At 46.5% G+C, this 21,101-nt stretch overlaps 1 protein-coding gene across 3 annotated transcripts in view; it reads left to right on the top strand.

The window, feature by feature from the left end:
- The window catches only part of TPD52L2 (TPD52 like 2), a 35,470-nt gene extending 15,670 nt beyond the window's left edge, over nucleotides 1–19,800 (top strand). For all 3 annotated transcript variants that reach the window (XM_054979712.1, XM_054979713.1, XM_054979711.1), the window contains 3 exons: nucleotides 4,072–4,173; nucleotides 12,527–12,575; nucleotides 17,929–19,800. In XM_054979712.1, the coding sequence (XP_054835687.1) occupies nucleotides 4,072–4,173; nucleotides 12,527–12,575; nucleotides 17,929–18,024 (247 nt within the window). In that variant the 3' untranslated portion in view covers nucleotides 18,025–19,800. The remainder of the gene's footprint in view (nucleotides 1–4,071; nucleotides 4,174–12,526; nucleotides 12,576–17,928) is intronic.
- Nucleotides 19,801–21,101: the final 1,301 nt, after the last annotated feature.

The raw sequence follows: 21,101 nt of genomic DNA, 5'->3' as shown, positions 1-21,101 counted from the left end.
GGGCCAGGCACACACTCTTAGCCTAGCTTACTTCGCAGGGTTGTTGTGGGGATAAAATGGAGGAGTGGAGAAGGATGCGAGCCATTTTGAGTCCCCATTGGGGAGAAAGGCAAGGTATAAATGAAGAAAACCGATTGTGTTTAAATGGCCAAGACTGGAGCTGATGGTGGCGAAGAGGAAGGAAGAGATGTCAAGTTGTGCTCTTCCTTTTAGCTGATTTCTGCTGCGTAAGCAGACTCTGTTCTTTAGAGGCGCAAGCACATTTTCAAGGTTCTTTGGCAGAGCTGAAAGCAAAAAGTAACTTCTGACAGCTTGACAATGGAATAGAGAGCAGGGCTTTAATTACCCTGTTTGGTTCATGTATGGTGTGTTTCTGTGTTGTTTGGGGTTGGTGTCCAGGAGTATGCCAGTGTAATTTTGAAAGCCCCTCGTTTAAAAAGTTCATGGATGAGCTGTTGGTTGTTGTCTTTAGGTGGTTCTGTGCAGCTTTGTCGGGAAGGAAGGTTTGGCTCTGGGCTGTGGCATATGTACAGGCCGACTGATTGCAGCAATGTGAAAGCCTGCCATAGTAACTAGGACCCTTGGGGTATCCTAACAATTGAGACAGGGAAGGACAACCTGAATCAAACAGGTGACGGAAGCCTTGTGCATTTGAACACCTGAGCACCTCCACTAAAAAAGAAAACAGCTTTCAGGACTGCAGAGATGGTTAATCTCCTGGCAGGTGTGCTGAAGCTCAGGAAATGAGTGAAAGGTGCTGCTGGGAGTAAGGTTGCCAACCCATAGGTGCCCTAGTGGGCACCTGTGTACAAAAAAGAGACTCACAGGGAAAAGCCTATGTATGGATAACAGTACAATCGTGAAATCCATACGTTAATGATAAAACTGGTTTCATTACAAAATTCATTTCTATTCCAAAAGCTATTAACAAAGTGTAAAATAGTAAAGAGTCCCGTAGCACCTTTAAGACTAACCAACTTTACTGTAGCATAAGCTTTTGAGAACCACAGCTCTCTTCGTCAGATGCATGAAGTGTAAACATTCATATACCCAATGACTGTAGAACCATTGGTGTATCAAAACCAGTTTACTGCTTTTTGTCATATATTATATATATATATATATATGATTTCAGAGTTGTACTGTTATGTACATATCAGTATGTACATAACGGTCTGGTGAAGCCTGGAGATCTCCTGGAATTATAATGGGTTCCCAAACCCCATAGATCAATGGTTGTTGTGGGTTTTCCGGGCTGTATGGCCGTGGTCTTGACATTGTAGTTCCTGACGTTTCGCCAGCAGCTGAGGCTGGCATCTTCAGAGGTGTAGCACCAAAAGACAGAGATCTCTCAGTATCACAGTGTGGAAAAGATGTTGGCAGGCCATTGAAATTCACAAGCATAAGCAAAACTTCAACAGGAAAGAAGAAACCTTAAGAATGAACAGAGCATGGTTTCCAATTCTGAAAAACACCAGGCTAACAAAACACTCTATACCCGACAATAGCCGTGCAGAGAAGATTAGCACATCAAGCACCAATCCATATGCAAAAGAACCTCCTCAGGATACAGTGAAGCCTCCCGCCATTAGCATTCCACACCCGGGGAAACTCTTACAGGATGACTCAGCTCAACCCCACCCCTCCTGAGTAGATACAAATGACCTACATCTTTTCCACACTGTGACACTGAGAGATCTCTGTCTTTTGGTGCTACACCTCTGAAGATGCCAGCCACAGCTGCTGGCGAAATGTCAGGAACTACAATGCCAAGACCACGGCAATACAGCCCAGAAAACCCACAACAACCATCGTTCTCCGGCCGTGAAAGCCTTCGACAACCCATAGATCAAATATTTTGCTTTACTATTTCTGTACTATTTTACTACTTTCTTTACTGTTTTGCAACTATAAACGAACACGGCTAACTCCTCTGGATCTATGACCCTGGAGTTAATGGCTGCTTTGCAGGGTGGGCTGTATGGCCTGACAACCAGCTCCCTCCCCAAAGACAGCCCCCCCTAGATGCCGTACCTTCATCGCCAGGAATTTCCCAACCTGGAGCTGGCAACCCTACTCGGGGAGAACTTGCAGGTTGCCCGTATAATTTTTCACCCCTACACTGTAGTCAAATAGTCACTTCTGGGCCCTGTTTGAGGTTAGAAAAATGGCACACGACAGTTAACTATAACTGGTGATGACTAAAAGGGAGCCTCCACATCCAGAGGCAGTCAACCTCTGAACGTCAGGGGAAAGCTTTGCCTTCTCTGCCCTATTTGTTTCGTTCTCCACGGCAACTACTTGACCACTACGTGCAACGGGATGCTGGACTGATAAGATTGTTGGAGACCCAGTCCTTGCAAACCCGTCCTGGTTAATCCTTGGTCTGTGGCCTGCTTGTTACGGACAATTAAGCAGAGGCAAGCCTATTTCTTCAGTTTGGGTTTTCCGAGGTGTGGGTAAGAGACTGGAACTGAGCAACAAAAGCAACGTTTTGTCTAGGAGATGGGTCGTCCTTTCCTTCTGCCTTTATATTCCCACCGGCTGCAAACTGAACTTCTCTTTTCCCTTTCTTGACTCCAGCACTGGAAGAGAGCCTGGGGCAAGGTGGGCGGCAGGTGGACTAGGTTGAAGAGGAGGGGGGATGGGCTTATTTTACTGGCATATTTATTTTTTTTATTGTTTTTATTATTTTACTGGCATATTTTATTATTTTACTGGCATATTTTGCTCTTCAAATCAGACATACACACCCTTCATAGATGAATGTGGGTGGATCTAGATTGAAATTGACACACAGGGGAGTTAGGGTTTATGCATTTGTGTGCTAGATGGGTCGAACCTGTTGCTCAGCGGTGGAACAGATTCAGTCCTTGTCCTTTCCGTTTAGAAACTTCAAGTTGCAAGACTGGGAATGGCCCCTCGGAGAGCTGCCTCCAGTCATTTATTTATTTACTTACTTTATTTCATTAGAGTAGATGGTGCTAAGCTAGAGAGGTCTGTTGTCAGCGTAAGTCAGATTCATACTTTTGTTTTAGATTCGATGCACCGGCGTTACTATTTATACCCTAGTATGCTGTGATGCCTCAATGGGATGCTGACGGATGTTAAAAGGAGGAAGAGATCCAAAGCTGCTTGGCTTTAATTATATCTTAGAGCCCAGCCTTGCTGTGGCATTCTTGGAACGAGAGCGCTTTTTGGTCTAGTTTGAAATACTATGATTAGGTCTAAACAGTAGACTGCACCATCCGAGCCTTTGGGTTGGCGAGGCCAGAAGTCCCAGAACTTAATCCTGGGGACGCGATATGCCCCTGCTCTGTTTAAAAGCAAGTGGGTCGTTATTTAGCAGAGGTTAACGGTAACTGATGGGAAATATTTTCCTCCTTAAATAGCAGAAGCCGACTCTTCTGTGGATTCATTGAATATCACCAATTGCTTTTCAGTTCCTGCAGTCCCCTCCCTCCATCTATCGAAAGTTTATTTTAGCCGTTTCCTGGAGACAGGAAGAGTTGCTTTCATAGGTGCAGAGAGAAGGGCATAGCCTTTTTGAGAAGCAAAATGTCCCCGGGGGGAACTGAATAATCTCGTTTTGATCCGGGCAAGGAGAGGGAGGATCAACAGTCGGTAGGGGAGGCGTAGAACAAATGTAAACACAACCTTTAATGCTGTTGTTTTAAAAGACTTGTGATGGCTTTAAAAACCTGCTAAGTGACTTTGGGCCTTTTCAGTTTACTAACTGATGCATCTTGGTCTTCGGGGCTGCTTCCAGAGGTTTAGCAAATGTATCTGAAGCGTGCTGTCATCCGTGGCAGGGATATATATATATATATATATCTTTCCCTACAGGCTCATATACTTGAGCCAGTCTCTGAAAACTGAATTGCCCCACAGGTAGGAGATTTCAGGGATGTTGATATGCATTGAGACCCTGGTCAGACACGCCTGCCCTCTTTTTGACTCGGGGTACTATTTTCCATTTTCCAGCTGCTTTCCCCCCCTGCTGCTTGAAATAGCCCCCTTCCCTCAAAATCCCGCCTTCATCCGTTACAAGCCCTTATTTTTCTTTCCTAGCTACAAGAAGACGCAGGAGACGCTGTCGCAGGCAGGCCAGAAGACCTCGGCTGCCCTTTCCAATGTGGGTTCTGTGATCAGCCGGAAACTGGGAGACATGAGGTAAAAGTCCTTCTTCTTGCTCCTTCGGGCTTGCAGAGTTACAAACCTGGAAGGCAGTGCGTGCTCTAACCGAGGCTAAGAGGTACCCTGCATTCACATAACAGGACAGTGGTCTCCAGCCTCGCCAGATCTAGCTTGCTTAGTGTGGCATCCACTACAGCATTAGACTCATGTGACATGTAGCAGGGGGCAAAGTTATGACTCTCCGTTGCTGAGGCCGGGACCGTGAGCTGCAGCCCTAAAGAACTGCAGTCAGGAAATGCAAGCCAGGCACGGGAGAAGCTCCGAGTCTGAGCCGTGGTAGAATCCTCTCCACCACTAAGTGATCAGAGTTCATTTTCTTGCTGTTCTTTTCAGCATGCATGCAAAGAGAGGCAGGAGCATGGTGCCACGGTGTGCGCTGCAGCAAAAAAAAAAGGTGACACCCCCCCCCCCCCCCGCAACGATAGCTTTTGACACGTCAAGATGGACCCTTTGGGTCGAAGGCCACCGTAACATGACTTCCCCTCAGTTATAGGACTGAGATGATAACAACAGTAATAACAATAACAACATTCCATTTATATACTGCCCTTCAGGACAACTTAATGCCCACTCAGAGCAGTTTACAAAGCCTGTTGTTGTTATCCCACAGCAATCGCTCTGTGAGGTGGGTGGGGCTGCGAGCGCTCTGAGAGAGCTGTGACTGGCCCAAGGTCACCCAGCTGGCTTCAAGCGGAAGAGTGGGGAACCAAACTCGGTTCTTCAGATTAGAGTCCTGCCGCTCTTAACCACCACACCCAACTGGCTTTTGCTGAGATGGTCGGTTCGGCTTCCAGTTACTTCAGCATTATCAAATGTTCTTCGAAGCTAGAATGCCATATACGAGGGCTGGCTTGGTTTTTACAATTCACGTCATGCTGCTATTTGATTGAAAAGGCAGACACTGGCTTTCCAGGACAAGATGGGGTCCTTACACACTTACTGAGAAACATCGCGTGGCCTGGATTATCAATATAGCATCTAAAAATGATTTTAGTAATTGTTTCTGGGAGTCTCATAGAGTGTGGCATTATAAACACACGTAATTGTCTACTCTGCTTGTTTTTTAAAAAAATTAAAGCCTGCTGGATCTCTTGAATACTGTTCCCAAGCACTTAGGTTTGTGCAGTATTGTTAGTTACAAAAGTAATGGATCACAATGGGTTAGAATTGAATTCTGTTGCTTGCTTAATAGGCTTTGAAATGGCATGCATCTCCCACTCTGGCATAAATTCAATTAACGGCTTTCATACTTTGTTTGTTTGGAAAGCTGACCACAGTTTTTTTTTTCCCAACTGGCCAGAAGACTGGAGTTTATTCAGCATGAGTTATGTAAGAATCAGGCCATGAACCTCCTGTGTTATTAATGTGCTCAGAGTTTCCTTGATATTGAGCTGCCTTCGAAACTCTTTGGAGGCTTCAGGTTTGGGGATCAAGTCAAATTGTGTATTATGTTTTAATCTGTGGGATGCTGTAGGTGTTCCTCTAGAATTGAACAGCGCCAACTGTACTGCTAGGTGTGGGTTTTTTTCCAGCTGTGATACTAGTCTGAAAGCAGACTTGAAGCTCAGTATTAACTGGTTTTGAAGATGCAGCGTGTCTTAAGCTATGGAATCCTGAATAATTATGACATGGTTCCTTTGCCAAGAAAGCCCTTCACTCTTGGTCACCGGGGGTAAGGAGTGAAGATGTCATACTTTAAGGTCGTACTTTGGGTTATGGTAGCAAAAAGAGAACAGCATTTATCTGTGCAGCATGGCACAAATTTCTCTTCCCCCCCCCCCCATTTTGAACTCTTACTCCAATGGAAAACTGTTTTGTATTGCTGGTGCTATGTTCCTCAGCTGCCTCGCTGTAAAAATCCTTAATATGGCAAAGTAGAGTTGAGTCCTTAATTCATTGCAACCCTGATTCTTTCCAGGAATTCTCCCTTCCCTCTGTGGCTGGGAATATCTGGTTGGTAAGCACAAACTCTGATCGCATAATAGCATTTAAGGGCATTCAGGCATTGCTGAAAAACTTCATATTCTCATATTACCAACAGGCATGTTTGTTCCTAAGTAACAGGCATACTGAAATGATGCCGGATAATTCATTTGTGTGCTCTAATGTCAGTCTTTCCTAGAATCTGGCTTGTATACATACAGCCTCTTATTTCCATTTCCTAGCAATCCAGAACTCGAAAACAACTTTACCTTGGCACAGTGTATTTCCTGAAGTGGATGTTGACAAAAATCGCTAGTAGCGCTATGAATGGCACGCAGAGACGTGAACTAGATGGCTTTTAAGAACAAAACCAGACTAGAGCGTCAGACCTTGTGCCTCAAATGGTGGCCTTTTCGGAGAAGCATAAGCTCGCAGAACTGCGTGGAAAGTGCAGGAATGGAACTTGTGAATCAGAAACGGCAGGCAATTCTGGGCCACCTCTTGTATTCCTGTTGCATTCTGATTGCTTATCCTCAAAGGGGACTTGTTTTCCATCCAAATTCTTACAAAGGAGCGCTTCTGAAGTATTGGGTAGAAACCAGTGCAAAACTACACAGTGTGGGGAGGGTGTGCCTGCTGCCGCCTCCTCCTCTTCCAAGTCTGTCTCCTTGCACAATAGAATGCCTTCGTATTAAGTTTCCCAGCCTCGGCCAGTGGCAGCTAGAGAAGTGGCCGTGCAGAAACTGTCCTTTCTTCAACAGCCATGCCTTCCCCTCTTGTCTAGCTTGGCCCTCCATAAAGGGCTTTTCTTATAGTTCTCCCCCTTCCAAATGAAAGGCACACTCTTTTTAGCAGGCGTGACTTATGTGATCAGAGACTAAAAAGGAGTGGAAATGTATGTTTTGTGGTGAACTTCTTTCCATTGAGCGGGGCGGGGGGGATCTGTGTGATCTTTGAGGCTCCACTATCTTGTCTTCACCCTTTTCCCATTAAGCTAAATGCATCCCTTTATTTTGCTGGCGTGTTTTTGAAGTTTCCTTATGGAAGAAAAGGTTTTGCAGTTTAAGTGCCGGTAACTCACGATGTAAATGGAGGTGTCTTCATTTCATCTCTACCGGCTCTTTAGAGTTACAGTCACCTACTAGATAGTCTTGAGGCCTTCTTGAATTGTCTAGATCTTTTCAACAGTACCTAAATATTTTGGCTTTTGATAGCAAACTGTAACATTCCCAGTAGAGGATGTTTCTGTGTAGGGTTTTGTTTTGTTTTTTGAAAGTATAGAATCGGCCAATTCTGACAGGCTGCTAAGACCACAGTAGGAGGGCATCCTCTGGAAAATGGGGAGCAATGTCTACTTAGAATCATAGGGTTGGAAGGGACCTCCGGGGTCATCTAGTCCAACCCCCTGCACAACTACTTTCCCTTCCCCCACACACACCCAGCGACCCTTGTTCCATGCCCAGAAGATGGCAAAACACCGTCAAGATCTCTGGCCAAACTGGCCTGGGGGAAATTGCTCCCTGCCCCCAAGGTGGCGATCGGCCTTACCCTGGGCATGTAAGAAGGGGCCACGAGAACTAAGCACTGATGTAACCCATTCTGCCCTCCCCCTCATGATCCGCCCAGGTTCACAGAATCGGCCTTGCTGTCAGGTGGCCGTCTAGCCTCTGCTTAAAAACCTCCAAAGAAGGAGAGCCCACCACCTCACGAGGAAGCCTGTTCCACTGAAGGACTGCTCTAACTTTCTGGGAGTTCATCCTAACGTTTAACTGAAAACTCTTTTGATCTAATCTCAACCTGTTGGTTCTGGTCCGACCTTCTGGGGCAGCGAAAAACGACTCCGTGCCATCCTTGATATGACTTCTGATGAGCCCCGTTATTATCTTGTGTTCGCTTCTTTTGCACAATTGAACCAAAAACACACACGTTCTCATTTTTATCACTTACGAAAATTGGTAATGACTGCTCTTGAATGTTTCTTTGAACTCAAGAGCTCGCCTCGCAGCTCTGGCACTGCATGTCTGATGCTCCGTCCATCTGGCTAGAAGAAGAAAACTGAGGCAACAGGGCTCGTGTGTGTGTGTGGGGGGGGGGGGCATTGACTGTTGCTTATTCCAGCTGGTCCCTTGGTAATACAGCTGAGGTGTTGCAAAGTTGCTGCTGGATCTCAGATTGGTACAGTCTAGTGTGATCTACAACTGTCCAGAGCAGTTGATGTCTGCCATGCCAGTATTTCCCCAGACGGATTTAATAACTTGCCAGAATGTCAGATCCTAACCTCTTTTTTCCATTGGAGAAGGGGTGGTGGAGAGAGCGCTTCTCGTGCGTACTCTGGGTTCCTCAGCCATCATCTACAGCATCCGTGGCAGCTTTTTTGCACAGACGTACAGCTGAGTCGGTGGTAACTCATGATGGAAGAAGTGAAGCTGCTGCGCCCTTCATGTCCTTATCCCTAACTTCAATCACTCCCCTCTCCCAGTGGAGTATCTGTCAGGGAGGGGTGGGGATCCTGCCCTGTGATCTTTGGGTCAGATAATATGGGGCTTGGATTAAGGCAGCCAGATGAATTCATCGTCGTTGCTCCCGGATAGCTGATGAGCAGGAAGCTGGCAAATGCACAGTGTGTTTTGGCTCCTGTGTTTCTGAGCAATTGCAGCGTTATCAGTGCGGTATTAAACAAAAGTTCACTTGTAGGGTTCTGTGGTGTGCCTGCGTGTGGAGTGTTGCAACTCTTCTTTCTCTCTTTGGGTGTTGTGTGAACATGTGTTTTGAGATCTGCACCTAACCGGCCCTTCCTTTCGTTTCTCTCTGCTGCCGTTGGATTCTTCCAGGGCCCACCCCTTCTCGCATTCTTTTAGGTAAGACCGCATATAGGAAAAGTGAGGAATCTGGTCCTACCGAGGTTTTTTTCCAGAGATGGGTGTCACCCAAAAAAAGGTGGTCATGAAAGGCTCTTAAACACAGCAGCGTTCTCTGCATTTACTTCCCTCCTGGATCTAAGAAACCCCAAGGGCTGAAAGCTTTCTTTATTTTTGCAGGGAAACTGAGACACCTAGTGCTTTATCCCGCACTTGTCTGTGCTCCTGAATGGCAAATACAAAAAGAGTCCAGTAGCACCTTTAAGACTAACCAACTTTATTGTAGCATAAGCTTTCAAGAATCACAGTTCTCTTCATCAGATGCATGGAGGGCAAGAAGAAACTGGTCAGATATAGAGGAGGAGAGGGGAGGGAGGAGTAGATGCAAACAGCTGCTTCTGATATGGAGATCAGTTTGCTTCTGTTAAGGAGATCAGTTACTTCTGATAATGAGATAACCATTCATAGTCTCTTTATTGTCTTATTGGGAGAGAGGTGGGTGCTGAGGTGCCCTCAGCACTTTGGATAACAGTTTTTCCTGTCTTCATTCTGTCAGCAGCTCAGATGGGGAAAGCCCCCCCCCCCCTCCGGTCCCTGACGCAGGGGAGTCATTGCTAGGCAGGCCTGGGATAGATGGGCTAGTGGCCTGGTTCAGAATAAGACAGCTTTGCCTTTTTAAATGGACAAGAAGGATCCTTGCCTCTGCAAGCTTCTGGGCATATCCTCGGCTGGAGCTCAGAGCTGCTCCAATCACGTCGCTCCCCTATTAACTTAGCAATGGTTCTAGCAGCATTAATGCTACTCAGGCAGTTAAAGCGTGGCCAAGCCACCGAGAGACCACTTTGGCACTCTCTCGTCTGCAGCATTGGCAACCCCGTGCGGTGTTCAGCCTCTTTCTCGGAGTAAATACGGCTCCGGACTTTGGTGGCAGGCCAGATTTCTCTCTTAGGCAGAGGAGTGTGTGAAAAGCCTTTTCCGAAATCAAACAGGGTAGGGTTTTTTTCTCCCTCCCCCATCGGGAGGCTTGGCTCTTGGCTCAGGAGCCAGAAAATATTGCTTCCTCCGGCTGAATTTCAGTCTCTCCCCCTTCCCTGGCGCAGTTTTTAACTCTGCAACAGCACAGCCAGTGTTTCCTGCTCCAGTGAGCAGCTGAGCCTAAATACTATCTTCAGTAAAGGCCTCTGCCCCCCCTCCATAAAATCATAGAATCATAGAGATGGAAGGGGCCATACAGACCATCTAGTCCAACCCCCTGCCCAGTGCAGGATCAGCCTAAAGCTGATGTAGTGTTGCGTGGAAACTCAGATTGTAGGTGTCTTGGGGCAGGGACCTAAGCACGTGTACTTTATAAAGGATCTTGAATACATGGAACTAACAATATATCCTGTCCTGTCAATATTAATAAGCTGATGCTCTGAGATCGTAATAAGCTGATGCTTTGAGATCGAGGTAGGCAATCTATTGGGCCAAAGTTAACAGTGTTAGTGCACAAACATACAAAATGGTGGGCGGGTCGGGTCACAAGGGTTGTATTTAGGCAGGCTTGGCTCAAAGCAAGCAAAGCCCCAGCCGCACATCTTGAAGGGATTTGCCTTGCCTTTGGCTGCCTGTGCAGGTCTGGGAGGGGGTGACTGGCATAAGTGTGCCTGTTGCCATCTCCTGCCCTTCTTCCCCCAGCAGTGCCTCAGTTTCTCATTGGAGATCTGGACCCTCGTTCCAAGCAGAATGGCCCAGTGTGGTTCTGTTGACATGCATGCATGCTGCGTGTGGGTTCTCCTGGTTTTAGGAGGTGGAAAGGAGGGAAAACCCTTAACGAGGTGGTACCGATGCTGCGAAGCCCCTAACAGTAAAACGTTGCTTTAGCTGCGTGTTTTCAAGTGCTAGATTAAAGTGGCATGTGAAATCTGCACTCCCCGAATCAGCCCGACACGTGCTGAAAGCGCTCGGCAGTTGTGCGGATGGCCACAAAAAGAATAACCCGATGTGCTGCTTTCCTGCATGTTTTTAAAGAACTGCTTTTAACTCTTCCTCCTCTCTCCTCTTAATGCTTCCGAGTAGCAGCTACTCCATCCGCCACTCGATAAGTATGCCAGCCATGAGGTAACGTAGCAAGAGCCGCGCCTCGCTTGCCAAGCCCGCCTCTCTGGAAGGGCGGCTTGGTTTCTGCTAACTCTGCTGTGAGGAGTTGCAAAATTAATGTTGGGATTAAAATGAAATTTTTGCTCAAGTTCAACAGGAGAGTAGTCGGGATCACGGTCAGATATCTGTCTTCCCGTGGGTTTTGTGAATTTGGCTAGAAAAATGTTTCAGCTATGCCAAATTTCCTAACAGCAGGGTTTTTTTTTTCTGGAAAGGACTTTCGAACATTTGGGTTTATAATCTGATTCAGTCCGTTTATAAGGGATTGGTCTTTATGCTGTACTGCTACTTTGCCTGTCACAAGAATACAGTGACTGGCATTGACTGTTGGGAACTCTGGAAATTATGGTCCCATTGAGTCTGCAGCTTTGCATAAAAGAATCTTATAAGCTACTTTAATGCAGGGTCATATATGTGTGTTACAAAACCTTTCTTGTGGAAAGATATACCTGAAAGGCATCACAAAAATAAACAGGCCGCTTTTAGGGTTTTTAAAATATTTGTTGTGTTACTGTTAATTTGATCAACGTGTTCTTATATTTTTACGCACCTGGTTTCCTGAAATGCTCAGGAGGTGCATAAATGCGTTAACAATTACCTAAAACTAAATTTTCACCCGGTTCAAACTTGCATAGAATCAAGAATCCATTCGCTCACTGAGAAGGTCAACAGCATTTAGCTGGGTGTGACCTCAGCAATGGGTCAGGCACGCTGCCTGCCCCGAATGAATGGTTGCCACCCTTGAGTGAGTGACTAATGGCAAGGCTGGCAGAGCCGTCAGTTAATGCTCCTTATGCCTGCCAGCTGATCGCACCCGGAGGTAGATTGCAGCTGTGCCTTTCAGTTTAGTTTTGTGAAACTTTGTAAAGCCTTTTTTGTGAGTGCAGTATCCCTCAGTGAAGATGTTCTGCCAGACCATGCAAAGTTTACCACTTTACCTAGCATCTCATTTTTAACCAGCCTTTTTAGTTCAGATTAGAAAATTAAGGAGGTAAGTTTACCCATTTCTTTAACTGAAAATACTGGGTGGTTTTTACCAGTTGAGTCACTTGGTATTTTAACATTTCAGGGCTTTGAGTTGTGTTTTGTGTGTTCCATTTCTTTTTGGATGGAAAGGAGGGTATCAGATCCTAAAGTCAAACTCTTTAAATAGCCACAGTTTTGTCATGCTTATTTCCATTGGGATTTCGTACTTTAATTTTTTTCTGAAAGGGGTAGGTGACAGCAAGAGTAAAAACAGTTTGCTGCAGTTGTGGCCGGACTTAAGCCTTCCAGAATTGTCTGTTGAACACACTCAGCGTTCTTCATTGTAAATCTGTCTCTCTAACAAATTCTGAGCACAGATATTTATCACGCTGCTGCCCTTTGTAATCTCTCTGGTTTTGACTCTCACCTCTCTCTTTTTAAAGGAACTCCGCCACCTTCAAGTCTTTCGAAGACCGTGTTGGAACCATCAAGGTAACCTTTCTTCATATATAGGAGATGTGTATTTCCATTAGAAGAGCCCCATGGTGCGGAGCAGTAAGCTGCAGTAGTGCAGCCCAAGCTCTGCTCACAACTTGAGTTCATTCCTGGCGGAAGCCGGGTTCAGGTAGCCGGCTCAAGGTTGACTCAGCCTTCCATCCTTCTGAGGTCGGTACGATGAGTATCCAGTTTCCTGGGGGTAAAGTGTAGATGACTGGGGAAGGCAACGGCAAACCACCCCGTAAAAAGTCTGCCAAGAAAACGTCATGAGGCGACGTCCCCCTATGGGTCAGTAATGACTCGGTGCTTGCACAGGGGACTACCTTTATCTTTTATTTCCGTTAGACTGCCTAATACCATCTTGGGCAGAGACAGGAGTGGTGATTATATTGGAAGCAGCTGTAGGGTAAGCAGCCTGCATCAAGATCCTGGGTCATTCCCTGTTGGTAGTGGAAGGCGGGATAGACTCTTGTTGCTGTAGCTGGGTTCACAGCTACACTCCTCCTCTTTACGTTGTATTCTGAGACCTAAGTAGGAGACACTGTTCTTGTGACACCAAGAGCAACACAAAAACCTTCAGAGCCCCGTCCCAGATCTCTTCGTCTACTCTACAGTGTAATGCAGAGCCTGCATTCAGGCAAACGAAACAAAAGTTCAAAGGCAGCTACAGAACGCTAGAAAGGGAATTCAGTGGGCCCTCCACCCTGGAACCTGCCCTCTCTATTCCCTCCCCCCACCTAGTATTCCTCATGATCTATTGTTAAGCTCAAGACTGATTTTCTTGGTTTTGGTTTAAAATGCAGGTTTGTGTTTCAGACATACGTTTTAAATTGTCCTCTCGTTGTAGCCAACTCACGGCGATCCCTCATGGGGTTTTCAAGGCAAGAGATGAGCAAAGGTGGTTTCTCCTTGCCGGCTTCTACGTAGCAACTCCAGTCTTCCTTGGTGGTCTCCATCTAAGTACTAACCAAGGCCAACCCTGCTTAACTTACAAGCTCTGACAAGCTCAAGCTAGAGCCAAGCTACAAGTGACTTTTTTCACGTGGAGAACACTTGATTTATTGTCGAAGGCTTTCACGGCCGGAGAACGATGGTTGTTGGGGGTTTTCCGGGCTGTATTGCCGTGGTCTTGGCATTGTAGTTCCTGACGTTTCGCCAGCAGCTGTGGCTGGCATCTTCAGAGGTGTAGCACCAAAAGACAGAGATCTCTCAGTGTCACAGTGTGGAAAAGATGTAGGTCATTTGTATCTACTCAGGAGGGGTGGGGTTGAGCTGAGTCATTCTGTAAGAGTTTCCCAGGGTGTGGAATGCTAAAAGAACATGAGAGACACTGCAGACTTGGACAGCCTGAAAAATCAGCAGTGGCTGAACATAGCCTAACTCAAACAGGGCACAGTATCTTATTCCAGGACACCAAAATACTGGACAACACTTCCAACTACTTTGTCAGACTGCACAGGGAAGCCATTGAAATTCACAAGCATAAGCAAAACTTCAACAGGAAAGAAGAAACCTTAAGAATGAACAGAGCATGGGCTCCAGTTCTGAAAAACACCAGGCCAACAAAACACTCCACACCCGACAATAGCCCTGCAGAGAAGATTAGCACATCAAGCACCAATCCATATGCAAAAGAACCTCCTCAGGATACAGTGAAGCCTCCCGCCATTAGCATTCCACACCCTGGGAAACTCTTACAGAATGACTCAGCTCAACCCCACCCCTCCTGAGTAGATACAAATGACCTACATCTTTTCCACACTGTGACACTGAGAGATCTCTGTCTTTTGGTGCTACACCTCTGAAGATGCCAGCCACAGCTGCTGGCGAAACGTCAGGAACTACAATGCCAAGACCACGGCAATACAGCCCGGAAAACCCCCAACAACCAACACTTGATTGTTTTTGCAAGTTTTCCTGGGAACTGAAGTCCAAGTTTCCTTCCCCTCTGTTAGAATTGCTGTCTGAAGAGCCAGAGAAAGCCGGCGGCGGCGGCAGCTTTTGCAAATCATTCCTCCAGTCACAAGCCTGCTCTCAACCATCATTTGGGGACAGGCAGCTGCTACTTTCTCCCTGGGCATCTTGCTCCCGGGGAACTGCTCTGGAGAAAGCTGCCATGTTGGTGAAGCTCCAGCGGTGGCAGCAGCTTTTGCAAATTGTTCCTCCAGTCACAAGCCTGCTGGACAAGAGGGCTCTCAACGATCGTTTGGGGGTGGGCAGCTGCTACTTTCTCCCTGGGCGTCCTGCTCCCAGGGAGCTTCACCGACACGGCGGCTTTCTCCAGAGCAGCAGGCTTGTGACTGGAGGAACAATTTGCAAAAGCTGCTGCCGCCGCCGGCTTTCTCTGGCTCTTCAGGCAGCAATTCTAACAGAGAGGGGAAGGACACTCGGACTTCAGTTCCCAGGAAAACTTGCAAAAACAATCAAGTGTTCTCCATGTGAAAAAAGTCACTTGTAGCTTGGCTCCTAGTCTAGGCTATTCAGGCTGCTGTTCATAGCTACAGAGGTCCATAATCCCAGCCTTTGTCATGAACAGCTGGTTGGCAGCAGTAACATAATGACCCTGGATGGAGATGTGAGTCGCCACCCATGTCAAATGACAAACCCAGCCAGTTCAGTTGGGTCTGGAAAAACTCTGAGATGCGCACCAGCAGTGTACATCGCAGGTTATTTTTTAGGGCATTGCTCTGCCACATTCAGCCCCCCCCAGAGCAGCTCACAGCAAGCGTAAAACATGACTACAAAATCATCCACCGGATACAGTAAGAGACCACAAGCTCCGTCAGGTGGCACAGGGGCCTTTTGCAACAGGAATGTCTCACGCTGTCTCCAGGAGACCTTGAAAGAGAGCACGAGCTTTATCTCCTGAGGCAGGGAGCTGCATAATCTGGGGTTGCAGCTTGAAAGATACTTCCAAGTTCCTGCCAATCTTAGCTCAGGAAGGCATTCAGCAATCTCGAATCTTGGAAAGGTTGTCATGGGAAGAGCAGATAGCATGGACTCAAGCCATTTAGGGCTTTAAAGGTCAAGACCAGTGCCTGGAATTGAGCCCGGAAGCAAACTGGGAGCGGCCGCAGCTGAAACGGAACAGGTTTTACATGTTCGTTGCGATCAGTTCCAGTACGGACCCTTGCTTTGTGTCTGGTGCTGGCTGAAGCTTCCAAACAGCCTTAAAGGGCAGCCCCATTTAAAAGTGTGATATAGTAGTAGTATAGTTTGGGTGTTTCGCAGACTGTGGGGCTGGGGCCAGACTAGCTTTCTTTTGCAATGGCCATGGCTGGTGAACCCGCCTGCGCTGGAAGAAGGCAGCTGGATTTCGATGGAAAGATAATCGCGAGTCCTCCACGTACTGGTGGTACTGTGTTCCTAATCTCTTAAAGAACCAACAGGGACATGTGCCCACGTCAGTAGGCTGGCATAGGTCAACCAAAGCAGTTTATGCCCCGTGTGACAAAGTCTGTATCCAGCGTGAAAAGGATCAAGGTGTTTAATTTCATCCCAGGAAACGTGGAGTTGCTGGGCCACCATTCTTGCCAAATCTTCGCTCAAACTTGGCAAATTTGAGACATGACCAATTTGAACAGCTGTTGGCCTGTTGAGAGATGGCTTCTTTTAATAAAGGTCTCACTACTAAGTTATTGAGCTCGCCCTCTCTTAATTTGGCATTGCACGAGGGACATGGATCAGGGGAGGGGGGGCTGCAGGTGTCTTGTCTGTATCCTCAGGGGAAGGAATCCCTATACAGTCAGGTGGAAACCTCAGAGCCTTTCACAGTGACCAGCTGTTTCCACTTGGGGACTGAACCAGTAATAATTTGACAAAATGCATATGTGAACTGCGGGATAGAGAATTGAATTTTACCCCCTTGCTCCCCTCTGCTGTGACCTGGCAAAGAAGGTATATCGGACAGACCACTTTTACATCCTTTTGCCCATGAGGGAATTCCTTCCATAGTAGCAGAAAAGAGCAGAAAGTCCAGTAGCACCTATAAGACTAACATAATTTGTGGTAGGGTATGAGCTTTCGTGAGTCACAGCTCACTTCTTGAAATACAGCTAGAATGTGAGTCCATCTGTCCTTATATCTTAGAGACCGGAGTGATTTCAGATGCCAAATGACAATAGCCAGTGAATGACAATGGCAGGCATGCTTGGATAAGGTGGGGTACGCAGAGGGGTAGTGGGTGCGTAGAAATCAGCATTGGTAATAAGAGAATAAGAGAGGAAGCCTAGGTCTCGATTCAGTCCAGGTGAATGCATTGTCTTGAGCTTCGTTATCAGTTGCAATTCAGTGGTCTCTCCCTAATCTCTTAAAAATTTCACTGCAGGATAACTGCTACTTTTAGGTCAGCAGCTGAATATCCTGGAAGGTTAAAATGTTTCCCCACTGAAATCGCTCCACTCTCCCAAGATATAAGGACAGATAGACTCCCATTCTAGCTGTTATCTGAAGAAGTGAGCTGTGACTCACCAAAGCTCCTACCCTGCCACAAACTTTGTTAGTTTTATAGGCGCTACTGGACTCTTGCCCTTTTCCATTGCTACAGACAGACTAACACGGCTACCCATCTTGATCGGTCTTCCATAGTGTTTTCCATACAGCCTAGAAATGGAATTCTTCCCAGGACTCTCCCCTACCTTGACTGAACCTTTCTGCACTCCTCTGTTTATAGTGCAAAACAACAAAGGGAACCCCCTGGCTACACGGACAACTCAACAGCACAACAACCAGGGTCACGAAAAATCAAACAATCAATATTGATATAAATTATTATATTATATCAAAAGTGCAAAAGTGCAAATACATATCCAACAGAATTTAAAGTGCATATATATACAGGAAGAGGTAGTCTATTGGATGAACAATAAATATATTCCTATATATAATTAATATTCTGGTGGTGGGAGAGTGCAAACGGATGGAAACGTTCCGCCTATGCGTGGAAACTGTCCAAATGTCCAAAGATGGAAGTAGGACGTGTCCAAAGACACCTAGCCGACGGGCTTCAGCTTGCTATTCCCAATTCCCGTTTCGGTTTTTCTTCATCTTGGGCTAGACTCTATGGACTATAAATAAGATCAACCCATCAGTCATAAATATTATACAAAGCCTAAACATTATAGCTAATCATTTACAATATAGACGGATAGATGTCTGGCTGGCTTGTGCTAGACAGGGCAAGGATGAGAACAATGCCAGGCTATGCTCTTAAACGGACCAGGGTTGGGTGAGCAGGAGTGGGGTTGCACTTATCAAACTTCAATGAGTTACTTGTATAAACAAAGAGTGCGGATAACCTCAGTTCCGTTCATCCTTCCTCTCTTCCTTTACCTTTATTTTTGCACAGTCCAAAGTGGTGGGCAGCAGAGAGAACAGCGCTGATGAGCTGCACTCCCCGTCGGCATCCGGTGACAAGCCCTCCCAGGACAACGCTCCTTTCTAAGGCCTACAGCATAGCGGCGCCCAACTGCCAGAGCCCTGCCCCTTGCTCTTCTGAAACATGCGAGACACACACAAAAACAAAACGCAAAAGTGGGCCTCTGGTCCTACTCCGAAGAGAGAGATTCATCCATCTTATGTAGACATTTTTTGCTGCTGGATTCTTCAGGTCCAATAAAGTGACTACGCAGTTTTTGTACACTATATATTTTACACTAAAGGTTTCTTGGTAGAACGCACTGCAAGGTGCTCTCTTTAAAAAGGGCAGCACGGCCACGTGGGGGTTCTACAGTTTTTGGCATCAGAGGCCTGCATCATTTCCCACTCCCCTCCCTGCACCCTCTACGGGCAGGCAAAATTTTATTTCTTCAAGCAGTGTGGGGAAAGGTAGCTGTGGAATGGAGTAGCTGAACAAGAGGCTCAGGGGCTCGGCTCTTGGGCTCCGTCCCCAGTTATATAGTGACAGGCTTTCAGCTGTTGCGGCTTCTCCTCTTGATATGCAGTTGAGGGGCATCCAGGAAAGCTCTGGAGATTTCCAATCCCCATTTTAAGATAGATGCATATAACTGGGATGGGGGTGGGTAGGTAGATACGCTTTTTTTTCCCCCTGCGGGGCTTCCGAAAAGGAATCCTCAATTTAGCAACTGCCTAGCTTCCTACATTGACTCTTCTAGCTTTAATGAATCTCAGAATCTTTATTTTTTTGGAATGCAGTGGACTTCCCAATGCACCAGCTTTAGCATCGTTATTTGTGGGGGGGGGGGGGGCAAACCTACCTTTGGATGCTGAAGCTGAAACGCAAGCCTTACATCACCACCTGCTTTACTTGTTTATAATCTTTTTTATATCTCAGAAGTGTGAAGAATTTTGTGGGGGTGGGGGTGGGGGTTTGAAGCACCGGAGTTCTGCATCCTACTGTGGTAACCGCATGCAGATGTGCTGGGTCTTGTGTTCATTTCAGTTGTGCGCACACCTGCTCTGTCCGTGTCTCTCCCTCTCTCTCCTGAGCGTGTGGAACTTGCTTCTCGCCCGTCAGCTTAGGCCTCTTGTCCCTTTCGACGCTGATGAAGACAACTGCCAGTTTAATCTGATTAGTGCCAGAAATGCCTAGCTAGGCACATTCGTTTGGGAAGATCCGTTGTCTCCTTTCCTATTGGAACCATTTTTCTGCCAGGAGCCAAATAAAATTTGTGCATTTTAACTTGGCTACCTTTCATGCTTTGGGTTTGCAGTGGACCTGGTTACAGGTGTTCCCCAGCATCCTTGCTTCCCATCAGTCCCAGCTTTGCTTAGGAGCTATGGTTTCAGAAAGGCCGTGCCCATTTCATTATCTGGACCTCCTTAGTACTAAGGCAGAAATGCCCCTTCGTAATCTCTTCCCAACTTTTTCTGTGCCTTAGAGGCTCAGTGGGACGACTGCATACCGAACGCATACATATCAAATGAAGCCGTTTCAAGGCCATCGGCACCCCAGAAGACTTTCATGCCCCCCAAGTCTTTGGAGAAGCAAGTTCTCACACTTAGTTGCTGACTGTGAGATTTGCTCCACATCCTATCCAGTGCTGGTGGGTGGAAACTACATTGGGGAAAATCCACAGCGGGTGAGAGTGTCATTTGCCAGGGTTTGTTTAGAGGTAAGGTAGTCAGCCGTGTTGGAAAGGGAGGAGACAATGTCAGCGACGCAGGAGACTGCTGGAAGAGAGACTTAACTGTTTCTCCTGTACTGGTGACTGTTGGGGAAAACTTTTGTCAATAAAACATTCCTTTTGGAAAAGCAGAACGACTTGTCTTTCTGTGTGCTTGCAAACCTGCCAGACTGTTTGCTGTGGAGTTAGGGTGACTCCTCCTTGGGTTATGAAGGGATGTCAAAATAGATCTCTGAACTGTTGCAAACAGAGACATTACTTCCAAAGGGATCCCCTCCCCCTCCTGTTCTGTGACTCTGCTGCGACTTATTTATGCCAGCTGTACAAAACAGAAGAAATGATAGCCTTGCCCAGAGGGTTGTGTCTGTTGTACAAAATGTGGGGGGGGACTGACAAATCAGCAGAGGGAAGAGTAGGGCGCCAACTAGGGCTGTGCTATTTGGGTTTCGCTTCGGGTAAAGATACCTGAAGTGGACCTGATTCGGAAAGCTTCAGTATTCCCAAAGCAGGGCCAGCATGCTGGCCCCGCTTTGGAATACCAAAGCAAAGCTTTCCGAAGCATTCGGAAATGCTTCGGAAAGCTTCGGGGCTTGTTTAAAGGGCCCCGCCGCTTGCAAGCAGCAGCGGGGCCATTTAAACATCAAACCCCCCCACCTCCCCCCACCTACCTTCCGGGGGCTCCAGGCTTCCCGTTTCAGGTTTGAATACCGAATATCCCCACCCATGCACAGCCCTAGTGCCAGCTATGGGAGATTAAGTAAGAATAGCTCAGGAAAAGCTTGGAGAAGGAAGTGCCTTTATAGGAAGGTCTCTGCGTTACACATGTATACAGTATTGATAAGGAAGAGGGAACCGATGCAGGCTAGGAAAAAATAACTTTTGACATCTAAAGATCTAGAGATTTATTAGGGTTAGGCTGCTTCCACACACGTTGGATAATGCACTTTCAATGCTCTTTACTGATCATTTGGAACTGGGTTTTTGTGTGAAACAAACCCAATTTCCAAAGGTTTGCTAAAGTACATTATCCAATGTGTGTGGAAATGACCTTAGAGCACTTTCTCAGATGTATGATAGCTGTCCTTTGATGGCTTTTGCAATGTATTATCCAATTGTGAATGGTACACTTTGTACATGTGTGAGCTTTGTCTAAAAACATGCATCTCACATCTCTTGTACTTGTTACGTTTCATGGCCTGTCCCCCATTTACACTTATTTCCTCTCTAGTATGTGTTTATAAAATAATCTGCCAACTGAAGGTAATGATGTATCTGATCAGATAAACTCTAGGCCATACCACCTGATGCCATAATTTTAATCCATAAAAATGTGCTTGAGAGTTCTTTCTTATGGAACTTGCTCCAGCAAGACGCACTGATGTGAGAAAAATAATTTACTTTAAAATGTTTACCTTATTTTCTGTCCATCTTCCTC

This window comes from Eublepharis macularius, chromosome 5 (assembly GCF_028583425.1).
Source record: "Eublepharis macularius isolate TG4126 chromosome 5, MPM_Emac_v1.0, whole genome shotgun sequence".
NCBI classification, from domain to species: domain Eukaryota; kingdom Metazoa; phylum Chordata; class Lepidosauria; order Squamata; family Eublepharidae; genus Eublepharis; species Eublepharis macularius.
This window is presented reverse-complemented; position numbering and strand designations above follow the sequence as displayed.